Raw genomic sequence first — 12,708 nt, 5'->3', positions numbered from 1 at the left:
CCTCCTACTGGGCGGAGGGCTCCCAAGCCAGAGGCGCTGCCCTGTGCCGGGTCGCCGGAAACCCGGAGCGCCTGCTCAAGCACCGGCACCTCCCCAAGGGGCGCTCTGCTCCCGTGGGGTCCGGTCGGAGCGTCCAAGCCACTGGCACCTCTCAGGAAAGGAAACCCGAACCGGCCTTCGGTCGCTGGGGAGAAAAGGCGGAGAAGGCGGGGGCCAGAGGGGACTTGCGGGCACGCCCAGGGGCCGGGAGAGCGCCCTGGCGAGCCACCTCGGGATTCCGGGATCCAGTGGCTCCGGGAGTGGGGGTCGCAATACTCCCTCCTTTCCCCAAAGCCCGGCTCCTGCGCTTTGGCCTGGACGGATGGGAATGGTCCTCCAGCCTCCCAGCCTCCCCGCCGTCGGCCTCGAGGGGAGGTGAGCCTGGCCTCGCTCCCCCGCCTAGAGCCAGAGCGTGGGCCACCCTTCACCGCGACCCGCCGCGAAGGTACCTAGAGGCCGGGGAAGGGGGTTGGGGCGAGGGGCAGGGTGTGGGGGGCGACAGCTGCACCCTCTCCTACCCCCGCCGGGAGTGGTGACACTGGACGAGGTCCAAGGAAGGCGCCTAGCGCACAGGGGGCGCCGCATGGAGACCCCAAAGGCCCATGGCAGCTTTCGGGGATGACAGCTCTCCTAGCCTGAGCAAGCAGCGGAGCCGGGGGCGGGGGAGGGGACAGGTGGCCAGGATCGCTCGGACTCGCTCACCTTCTCCTGCGCGCGGGTGAGCTTCTTCTGCACATTACTAGCAATCTTCCCTGCTGTCACCCCTTTGCTGCCCAGCTCAGCCATCGCGGCTCGGGCCTCGCGGGTGGCGGCGACGATCTGGCGCAGAGGCCGTGCGCGCCGGCTCCCAGCCCCAGCCGGGACTGCGCGTTCTGCCGGAGCTCCCGCTCCACGCCGCGCGCTGCACGGTGGCTCCGACTGACAGAGGCGGAGAGTGCGCTTGGCCAGCGGCGAGCGAGCGAGCGAGCTACGCGGGGACCAAGGGAGGGACGGACGGTGGGAGGGGCCGGGCCTCGGGCTATGGTCAGCGCCCCTCGCCCGCCCCCTCCGGGCAAGACCCTGCCTTTTAAAGGGGCCACCCCTGGCGCGGGAACCTCCGGGAAGGCGAGGACCGAGCGGAGCCCTCGGACTCACAGGCTGCAGCGAGCGGGACTCCCCGGAGGCCCTGGTGACACCGCCACGGGGCGGGGACTAATACAACAGTCCCGGGTCTAACGCGCTGCCGCAGGCCTGGCACTTTCGTCCTACTCCCCAGCAGTTACCTCACGCAGCTCAGCGCAAAAGACCTGATGAGGAGGGGGCGGGGAGAAGGGCGGTAGAGAGGAAGGGAAGGGTGCGCTTTCAAAGCTCACAGCTCCAGCGCTGGGATCAGTGCTCGTCCCTGGACTCGGGAACCCCCGACTGCGAGCGCGCGGCTGGAATCTTCTCTCCCTCCACCCGGGATCTCCCTCCCTCCACTCCTGGCCGGGTGTTCTAGGCTCCTCCTCCTCCTGGCCCTTGAGTCTACCCGGCTCCACCTGGGTGCTCTGGGCGCCTCCGAGCTCTGTCGCCGGCGCCTAGTCCCCTGACTAGGCGGGCGCGCAACTCCGGATTTGCTAATAATAATTATAAAAATAACAATATCCAACATTACCGAACAAGGCGTTAGCTCCTTGTGATCAACAGCTTACAGATGAGGCCCAGATATCTGCCTCCACCTCCCAAGCCTGTAACCACTGAATGCTAGACTGCTTCCTGGTGTGTGCAAGAAAGAAAATGAAAATGACCAGTGGTCATTATTCATACACAATATAAGGTTATTGCTAACCGGCTTTGCCAACCAATGCAAGTATTCTAAAAGTAAACGAGTGTGAAGGATGCCTTGGCACTTTGCTGCCCTGGAGGTCAGGGGCATGGCAGACCCATGCCCGTGCTGCATTCTGGACACCACCCCTAGCCTCAAGAAAGGTAGGCTGAGTTGAACCAAGGGTAGTTGTAGGTGGGGTGTGGGATGGGGGGAGGAGAACAGAGCTCTCCCAGAGGAAAGGATTCCAGGGAGGCTTCCTGGAGGAGGCCTTAAACACCAAAATGCCAAATCAGGAAGGGTTCCCCACCCCCCAATCACACAATCTCATTGTAAAAGCTATATCATTATACGAGTGTCTTCAAGAATCAAGGCTACTGGAACAAGGTTAATGTGATGCTCCGATAAATCCCAGAATGTTTTGGACAGTGAATAAAGAAGTATTTACAAAGTCCCGTTGGGGGAATGGGGAGAAAGAAAGAAAGAGTCAACTTCCCCATTTGGAGAATTTCTCAATTGAGAACCCCTCAATTTTGGGGTTCACCCCTGTGAAACATTCCTGCAAAGGATAGGCTAAGCCCACTTAAGATTGGCCTAAGAGTCACCCCCAAAGAACATCTTTTGTTGCTCAGACATGGCCTCTCTCCCTAAGCCAACTAGGCAGGTGAACTCATTGCCCTCCCTCCCTATGTGGGACATGATACCCAGGGGTGGAAATTTCCCTGGCAACATGGGACAGAAATCCCAGGATAAGTCGGGACCTGGCATCAAGGGATTGAGAACCATCTCGACCAAAAAGGGAAGAGAGGAATAAGACAAAATAAAGTGTCAATGGTTGAAAGATTTCAAACAGAACCAAAAGGTTGTCCTGGAGGTTATTCTTATGCATTATACGATATCCCCTTTTTAGTTTATGGTGCATCAGAGTGGCTAGAGGGAGATACCTGAAACTGTAGAGCTGTGTTCCAGTAGTCTTATTTCTTGAAGATGATTGTATAATGACATAGCTTTTACAATGTGACTGAGTGATTGTGAAAACCATGTGTCTGATGCTTTTATCTAAGGTATGGACAGATGAGTTAATAAAAAATAAACAAATAATAGGAGGAACAAAGGTTAAAATAAATTGAGTAGATTGAAATATTAGTGGTCAATGAGAGGGAGAGATAAGGGGTATGATACGTATATGAGTTTTTTCTTTTTTCTTTCTTTTTCTGGAGTGATGCAAATGTTCAAAAAAATTATGGTGATGAATACACAACTATGTGATGACATTGATTGTACACTATGTATGGAATGATTGCTAAGAATGTTTGTATGCTAAGTTTTATCAATAAAAATATTAATAAAAAAAAAAAAGAATCAAGGCTACTGGAACACAGCTTAACAGTTTCAGGTTCTTCCCTCTAGCCACTCCAATACACCATGAACTAAAAAGGGATATCTATATAATGTGTAAGAATAACCTCCAGGGTACCCTCTCAACTCTGAAATCTCTCAGCCACTGAAACTTCATTTTGTCTCACTTCTCTCTTCCCCCTACAGGAAGGTTCAAACACCAAGCCCCTCATACTAATAGGGAAACTGATGCCCCTGGGGAAAAAAGGTTCCTCTTGGGTTCTTGCAGACAGGTCTCTTTTCCCTGGGCCTGGAACTCCCTCCCAAGCTCCTAACCACACCTGCTGGTTCTCCAGGTCATCACTCAGTGCCTCAGGGGCCCTGATCCTGTCGCTCCAGGTCTGTCCTCCCTATTCTGCAGGAAGTCAGAACGAGGCTCAGCAGGTCCGTCCCTGCTGAAGATCACACAGATAGCGAAGGGTAAGCTGAGAACCAGACCCAGGCCTCCCTGCTCCAGGTAATTCCCTCCCAGGAAAGCAGTACTGCAAGAACAGAAGGCATTTGTAATAGTCATCATTATAAGCTCATGTCTGATTCTAGAGTTATAAAAACAAAACCTACACTGCAGCAGTTTGAGTCCCTAAAACAACTTTTTCTCCTAAAATCTCAACATGCACTCCTGGTGTCGTTCCTCCTTTAAGTTGGTCATTTTTCTTAGCATTCTCTAGAAGCATTCTCACTGAGGGAAGGAGGAAATGGGCACAAGTCAATTGTGTTGCCCTCTGCCTCCAGGGAACAGTGGGAAATTCTGCTTCTCTGGACTCTGGTGTTTGAAAATACCGCTTGACAAAAAAAAAAAATGGAAGCAACTTGAATGTGGCTCAGCGGAAGATGGTCAGCTATATGATAGTCCAGGGACCGGAGGAATCCTGAGGGAGTATTTGAAACAACCATGGCAGAGATTGTACAGCAAGTTGAAAATGGTGCTTATGGTATCAGTATGAGTGGAAAGGAAAAGAAAGGAAACTGTGCATGCACCATACTTACAACCACACAAAAATAAAAATCAATGCTCGTAATCAAACACTGGAAGGAACAAGACATAAAGAAAATAGACGTGTTAAAGTCAAATGATTGTGGGGGATTTTTTTTCCTCCTTAATTTCCTAAATACACTGTAATATGCTATGCTGGACTTCCTAATAAAAAAGAAAAACACAGCTATTTTTAAAGTAAGCAGATCTTGATCCTATTTCTAGATAGAAAAGACTTTCCTAAGCACAAAAGCAGTGGAGGATATATTGAAATTAAAAATGCTAGTTATGGAGGTGGAGGTGCAAGAGTAGTTCAGTGGTAGAATTCTTGCTTGCTATGCGGGAGACTGGGTTTCGATTCTCGGCCCATGCACTTCCCAAAACAACAAAACAAGCGAAAAAAACAAAAATTCAACAAATGGTGTTGCAATAACAGGATACTCACACAGAAAAATAATGAAATGTGACACCCCACCATACAACATACAAAAAAAAGCTAGTTATGGGCTACATAAAAATTAAAATTTTTATTTTCATTAATTGAAAATAAAAATACCACAAATGCAGGAGAGAAGTTCGGAGGAAAATGCTCCAAAAATGTTAATACAAGTTAAATACAGGCAGGAAGAATGTGCGCAATCTTTATTTTTCTTCTTTAAGATTTTCTATGGTATCTGATTTTTTAAACCAGGATAATCCTTTTTTTTTTTAAAGAAAATACACCTGTTTCCATTTTGAAAAGAAATTTGTCATTAAAAAATTAGTGTAAGAAACTGGGGAAAATTTCTTTGGAAATAAAACAAAATTCTTTACAAACTCATAAGAAAAACATTGAGTCAAATGCATAAATGGATGAGTCACAAAATTAGAGGCTTAAATGATCAATAAATAGGTTTAAAAGTTCAGTCTTAACAGAAATAAATGTTCATTAAATTACTGAATTACCACTCATCAAATCAGCAAATCATTTTTTTTTTAATTATGCTACTCAACAAAACCAGAGAGACAAGTACTCTCAAATACTGCCCCTGAGGATGTAAATATATATGAAGTTTCTGGCAAGCAATCTTGCGATATGTATTTAGAATCAGCAAATATTCATATTCTTCAACTCTATAATCCTAAATCTAGGAAATAATTCAAAACCTTAACAAAGTTTTATCCACCTTGCAAGAGTGAGGTGTACTAGCTGTGCCTGCCAACTGGCCACATTTAATCCATAAGGTCTTGGGAAAATGATGTTTTCAACCATGAGGTGCACAGAAAAGAAAGGGAGAGAAAAGAACATGGCCCCCATGTTTTCCTTCTAATATTCTAAACAATTCTTCACATTGTTTATAATATGCAAAACAGAAAGCACCTAAAAATTATCACCTGGCTGATTAACTCCTATGTAGCCATACATAAAATGTTTACCAAAATAATAAAGTTCATGAAGGGTTTTGTGTTGGGGAAATGCCTGTGACATGATGTTAATACAATAATGCAGGATATTAAATTGTGTTCTTACTATTTAAAGTATGGGCGAAATCCAAAATGTGTTGATATTGTAGGGTGCAACAATTTGAGTATTTTTCCCCATACTTCTTCCTTTAGTTTTCAAATTACATGTGTGCACTATTTTGGTAATCAGAAAGAAATGTTATTAAAAGCACAAATTGATTCATACCTAGGGCATGAAACCTCTGTAGGTGTTGTTAAGAATCAACAGGAGCGATGTCGATTGGGATTTAGCAAACTAAATTGCTAGTGCAAGGCAATTAGCACTATCTAACTGAAGCTTCGAGTAGCCTTCAGAATAACCTCTTGACCCCATTTGATCTCTCCTGGACACTGATGCCTTATTTTATTGCACTAGGTTTGCCTTCCTCAAACCTGTAATTTCCGGAGGGTTTCCAGATCAGAGAAATCCTGAAATGCAGAGGAACAGACTCTCTAAGATTATCAGTAATCACATACCCCAACCTTTAGTGTTGACACCCCTTCTCAACATGAAAAGGTCAGAACAGGCATTGCCCAAAGACCCCTACAAATTGGCTTTTTTTTCTTTCTTTGCATTGTATATATGTTATACTATACAATTTTTTAAAAAGTTAAAAATAAAAAATGTACAACAAAACAAAAAAATGTTAAAAATAAATAAAATTTAAAAATAAAAAAGCTCTAATTGAAATGGGGAAACTGTTCCCTGGGACAACAGTTTGGGAAACCACAATGAGGAAGAGTAGAAAGGGACAATACAGAGAACGGAAGAGTGAGGTGTACTAGCTGTGCCCACTGACTGGCCCCATTTAAACCATAAGGTCTTGGAAAAATGATGTTTTCAACCACAAGGTGCACAGAAAAGAAAAGGGAGATTAAAGAACATGGCCCCCATGTTTTCCTTCTATCACTCAAAAATTGAGTAAGAGGCCCTGAACTGCTGCCACCACCTCCTCACCACCATCATCATAAGATTTTGCTTTTACTCTTCGGTTATCAGAGTATACTTGTGTTCAAGAAAAGTAGGAGTTTTGCCATGCCTTCATAGCTAGAGAAAGTGAGACTAGGAGAAGGTGGGTTTATCCAAATGCACACAGCTGGTGGATCCTGCGCTGGGATCAGTTAGTGCGAGCACTCATGGGCTCTGAAACAGACCAGCATCATATCTTCTTCTTGTGAGAGCAGGCTTCCCCTGTTATGCGGACAGGCATGGGCTGTCTCTTTCAGCATCCAGAAGAATCCACAGGCAGAACCAGCAGGGGACTTCACTTTTCAGAAACATTATTCCAGGGCAGACTGTGTGTGACACAGTATCTAAGAAGGACTCTGACTCAATTATTCTCACACCCTTTTGTAGATAATGCCACCACTTGCATTCCATGATACAGTAGGAAGGACAGACAGACCTGGGGTCAGAAATCAGCCCCTCTACTTACTCCTTTTCCATCTGTATTTTTTTAAGCTATTCAAGCCCATCTGTAATATGGGGGTAAATTACACCCTATGGATTATTGTGAAGAAGCCCCTGGCATATTAGAAGTAACTGTAAATGGTGGCTGTCTCTAGTGTATAGCAGACACCATAAATTTGTTCTACCTGGCTGGTTATTTTGGCTTCTTGGTGTGGTTTGGCGAGGCCCTCATGTGGGATGCCTTGTCTCGTGCCACATGTTGTGCACTTATCCTGGGTCACAGCAGTCAGCTCAGGGACAAGCCCATGTCTCAAGCAGAGCCAGCAAGAGCCTTCCCTGGACTGATTCATGCTTGTAAGAAGCAGAATTTCCCCCTTCTGTTTGGGCTGCTAAGCCAGTAGGGTGTCAGACCATAGTCGCCAGAGGCCAGCTTGCCTACCACTTGGAAAGATCCTGCCTAGAAGATGAGGTAAACAAGAGTGAAGAGAGTAAGTGAAGAGGACAGAGACAGAGAGAATTAACAATACTGTTTGAGAACTTGGTTCCAGCCATGCCTGAATCCAGCCTCCTACACACACACACACACACACACACAGCCGGCTATTTGACCCAGTGCATTCTCTTCTTGATGAAGTCAATTTGAGGTCAGTTGCAACAACAACAAAAAAGGATGATTAATACACTATTATCATAATGGCTTTGTGGGAGTCAATTCAAATGGATCCCTTATGCTATAGGGATCATTAAGTTAGAGCTTCTATGAGAACTTTTACCTATCACTTGGATTAAGATAGATTGCCCAAACCTGGACAGTTGTGAGAGTGAAAGGGGGAAAAATAATTACACCTGGATAGTAGGCATAAGCCAGGAGCAGATAAAGTTAAGGGGTAGGAGATAAAATTGGGAAAGGGGCTAAAAACAAACTGAATACAGTTCACCACTGGTGCTCAAGCTAGGGCTGAACACATGTCTAGGCACCTGTTCTCTGGCCTATCCAGGTTTCCCCTTGCTGCTTTTTACAGAGAAAGGAGGATGACCTCCAAGAAGGTCTTCTGAATAGCACTCTCTCTTCATCTCCTGACCTCCAAAACGTACTGACCCAGATGTTCAGCTCTAGCTTGATCCAATTTAACCAGGCCTTACAGGAGGGGCCTATGGAATAGGCCACCTCCAACTTCAACCAGCCCAACTCCAACTGGGCCTTCAACTAGTTTCAGGGTATTTCCAAAGCTTCCAGCAATAAGTTAACCAGTCACTTTTGCACCATTAATCTGGTGCATACCCCTGATTGCTGGTGAGATGCAAAAGATGGCTGCCAATTTTAGAGATGACTGAATGGAGGTGCAGAAGAGCAAACAGCTCTTAGCCCAGCACTCCTTCAAAAGATCAATGCTTGTTCCCACAGAAGAAAGATTCCTTTCTTTGGAATTGGTCACTGGGAAGTTACAGTAATCCTCCCTATATGTCATATGAAAAAAGAGTCTGCTAAGCAAAGAGCGGTGACAAGGTTGCACAAGTACATTTTAAAGCTTTTCCAAAAGTTTTTATATGCAAACAAACTAATTAGCTATGGGAACCCTTAAGAGGACCAGTTGAGTTCCCTGAAACTGAGTTTCATGTGCAAGTTAGTGTTTCCAATTGCTGGTGGCAGTGCATATGCACACACAGTGCCCTTGGAAAGGAATTCCAGAGTACATAACAAAAGCCTTAGGAGAATTTGCATCCTGAGATGCATCTGAGACTCTGTCCTAAGAATACAGTTCTGAGTTCAATGATATTCTTTCCAATGGGGCAGAAAATAGTGAAAAAGTTGGAAAGAGCCTAAATGTCCACAGGTTGTTTAAGTGAGAATTTCTGAATATTGATTTATCTATATACTACACATTACACTACCACTAAAAATTGGTATGTGGATTTCTCCAAAATTTAAAAAAAATTTGCTCTTCCAAAGACACCATTATGAAAATGAAGAGGCAATCGATTCAGGTAAAATATACTCGTGATACATAATCTAACAAGGGATGTATAAAAAAAACTGTTCTACCTTGTTTGTTGCTCAGATGTGGCCTCTCTCTCTCAGCCAATACAACAAGCAAACTCACTGCCCTCTTCCTCTCTACGTGGGACATGACTCCCAGGGGTGTGGACCTTCCTGACAACATGGGACAGAAATCTTAGAATGAGCTGGGACTCAGCACCAAGGGATTGAGAAAACCTTCTCTACCAAAAGGAGAAAGAGAGAAATCAGACAAAATGAAATGTCAATGGCTGAGAGATTCCAAACAGAGTCAAGAGGTTATCCTGGAGGTTATTCTTATGTATTAAATAGATATCACCTTTTTAGTTAAGGCATAACGGAGAGGCTGAAGGAAACTGCCTGAAAATGTAAAGCTGTGTTCCAGTAGCCATGTTTCTTGAAGATGACTGTATAATGATACAGCTTTCGCAATGTGACTGTGTGATTGTGAAAACCTTGTGTCTGATGTTTCTTTCTCATCTGATGGACAGATGAGTAAAGCATAAGGATTAAAAATAAATAAATAATAGGGGGAACAAATGTTAAAATAAATTTAGTAGATTAAAAAAAACTGTTCTAACAAAAAGGCAAACAACACAATAAATAATAAAAACAAAACAGGCGAATGATTTGAAGATATACAATTAGTCGATAAACACAAGAGAAAATGCTTAATTCCATTAGTCTTTAGGGAAGTCCAAACTAAAACCCCAATGAGCTAATACAACACACACGCACACACACAGAGGAGTGGCTAAAATCACAAAGACTGCGAACACCAAATTTTCTGAGAACATGAGGCAAGTGGAACTCACCCAGAGCACTTCCTCCCTCATACCAGAATACTTTTTTCCTTCAACCTGGCACTATAATTGGGTCTTCAAATGCCTTTCCACTGTTCTATTAATCCAGCTGCTTCAAGATGATGAGGAACATGGTAAGCCCAGAGAATTCCATGAGCATGTGCTTATTCCTATACTTCATTTGCTATAAAGTAGGTTTCTTGATCAGAAGTGATGCTGTGTGGAATACCATGACAGAAGGCTCCCTGCAATTTCTTATCTTTTTACCTTTTTCCCTCTCTTCTCTCCTTATACCCCAAGTTCATTTTGTATTTTTTTATTTGTAAAATATTTATTTGTGCACATAAATACCAGGGTTGCCCAACCCCAGGGTAGACATGTCTACATCTCAGCCTGTCTCCAACAGGCCCCAAGACATACTAGAAGTTGAATATATCCTTCCTAAAGACATGTGCCCACGTACTGGACACTCCTAACTCTTCTCCCCTCATTTCATCACCTGGCTACTTACCAACCCCTCCTCACCCTTAAAGACCAAGCTCAGATGTCACCTCTAAAGGGTCTTCTTTGACCCATCTACTTGCGTGGGATTAAGGGACCCTCCTCTGTCTTCCCCCAGATTCCTGGACTTGCCTTTCTCACACATCCAGTCGTCGTCCCTCCCCCTCGCCGACCCTGCTGCTGAAAGGCATTCTGTCATGATGGGGGAAGGGCACTTCAGGAACTAATTCTTACCTCTGACAGTAAGCAAGCATGCATCCAGTTCGGAAATCTGTGTTCCTCCTTGTCTTGTGGTAATCAGAGTTGGAAAAGGTAACACTTATTTTGGGGGGAAAGGGGAGAATAATTTCCTGTTCAGACCCTAAGTTAAGAAATAAGTTCCTGTGCAGGGAGAAAATGTGAGGCTCGGTTTGAGAACCACAGCTTTCAGCTGGGGCCTCCTGAGGGACAAGGACTGGGTCTGGTTAGCTCTGACCCCTGACACCCTCCACAAGGCCAGGTCAGATCAAATGCTCAGCGAATGGATGCTGGTGTTGCCCCTTGCTCTAGTTTGCTAGCTGCTGGAATGCAATATACCAGAAATGGAATGGCTTTAAAAAGGGGAATTCAATAAGTTGCTAGTTTACAGTTCTAAGGCCGAGAAAATGTTCCAATTACCAGTCTATAGAAATGTCCAGTCAAAGGTATCCATCCAGGGAAAGATACCTTGGTTCAAGAAGGCTGATGAAGTTCAAGGTTTCTCTCTCAAGTGAGAAGGCACATTACAAACACAGAGTTTCTCTTTCAGTTGGAAAGCACATGGTGAATACGGTCAGGGTTCCTCTCTCATCTGGAAGGGCACATGGCAAACACAGCATCATCTGTTAGCTTCTTCTCCTGGCTTCCTGTTTCATGAAGCTCCCCAGGAGGCATTTTCCTTCTTCATCTCCAAAGGTCGCTGGCTGGTGGACTCTGCTTCTCGTGGCTGTGCTGTTCTGCTCTGCTCTGCTCTCTCTGAATCCCTCATTCTCCAAAATGTTTCCTCTTTAAAGGACTTCAGAAACTAATCAAGACCCACTCAAATGGGTGGAGACATGTCGTCACCTAATCCAGTTTAACAACCACTCTTGATTAAATCTCATCTCCAGGGAGATGTTCTAATTACAGTTTCAAACATACAATGCTGAATAGGGATTAGAAGAAACGGCTGGCTTTACAAAATGGGATTAGGATTAAAACATGGCTTTTCTAGGGTACATACATCATTTCAAACCAGCACACCCCTGAACCTGGCACAGACAAGGCCAGCCCAGCATGGAGAAGGCACTCAGTACAGGGACAGTGTCCTGTATCCTACCAAAGTCTCCTGCCTTCTCACACTGGCCCTACGCTTGCCCCTCCTCCCTCTCTCTGGAGAAATGTACTGCATTAGGTACAGGTATGGACTTACAGTTGATTTCTGCTAACCTGTATTGCTTCTAGAGCCAGCTTCTATCATCCCAGCCCAGTTCCCTGATCTGGGAGCTGGGGGAAGCACTGCTCTGGGAGCTCCCTGATCTGGGAGCTGGAGGAAGCTGGAGGAAGCACTGGCTGAGCCCTGGCTGGCTGGATCATGGCACTGGCTGGAATGCCATTTACAAGAGTGCAGATGGCCAGCATCCTCTGGCAATGAAATCATGTTTCTTGCATTTTACATTTTACAGAGTAGGACACAGAACATAATAGGTTTTGTTCATTCTAAGTAAACATCTGACAATGTCCAATTCAATGGGTTCTGCCCACAAAACACAACAATGCTGCCTCAAAAAAAGAAATGGCTGAAATAAAGCGCCTTCATAAGACAGTGAGGACAAACCTCAATCCACAACATTGATGTGCAAAAAAAAGTGCTTGCCTTCTGTGCTGGTTTGAAACTGCCATATACCCCAGAAAAGCTATGTTCTTATAATCCAGTCTTGTGAGGGCAGGCCTATCTTTGGATGGCACCTTTTGATTAGGTTGTTTCCATGGATATGTGACCCTGCCCATTCAAGTGGTCTTAATCAGTTTACTGGAGTCCTTTAAGCAGGAGACACTTTAGAGAATGTGCAGCTACTTGGAAAGCCAATACAGAGAGAAGACCACTTGGAGAGAGAATGCTCTGGAAAATGCTAAGGAAGGAAAAGCCATGAGAGCCATTTTCAAACCAATCCAGAAGAGAAGGGGCAGCAGATGTCACCATGTGGCTTCCATGCGATAGAGAAATCCTGGACATAATAAGTCTTTTCTGAGTGAAGGTATCCTCTTATTGATGCTTTAATTTGAACATTTTCACTGCCTTAG

General features: G+C 45.1%; 1 protein-coding gene across 13 annotated transcripts in view; it reads right to left on the bottom strand.

Annotated features, from left to right (window-relative positions):
• Window positions 1-990, bottom strand: part of BIN1 (bridging integrator 1) — a 58,149-nt gene extending 57,159 nt beyond the window's left edge. For 2 of the 13 annotated variants that reach the window (XM_077153493.1, XM_077153494.1), the window contains exon 1: window positions 742-980. In XM_077153493.1, coding sequence (XP_077009608.1) covers window positions 742-825 — 84 coding nt within the window. In that variant the 5' untranslated portion in view covers window positions 826-980. Of the gene's footprint in view, window positions 1-741 lie in introns of all 13 variants that reach the window. The other 11 variants (XM_077153495.1, XM_077153492.1, XM_077153500.1 and 8 more) reach the window with 8 other exon arrangements.
• Between the last annotated feature and the right edge of the window lie 11,718 nt (window positions 991-12,708).

This window comes from Tamandua tetradactyla, chromosome 3 (assembly GCF_023851605.1).
Source record: "Tamandua tetradactyla isolate mTamTet1 chromosome 3, mTamTet1.pri, whole genome shotgun sequence".
Classification (NCBI taxonomy): Eukaryota; Metazoa; Chordata; class Mammalia; order Pilosa; family Myrmecophagidae; genus Tamandua; species Tamandua tetradactyla.
Note: the sequence above shows the minus strand (reverse complement) of the source record. Positions and strands in the feature narration are given on the sequence as shown.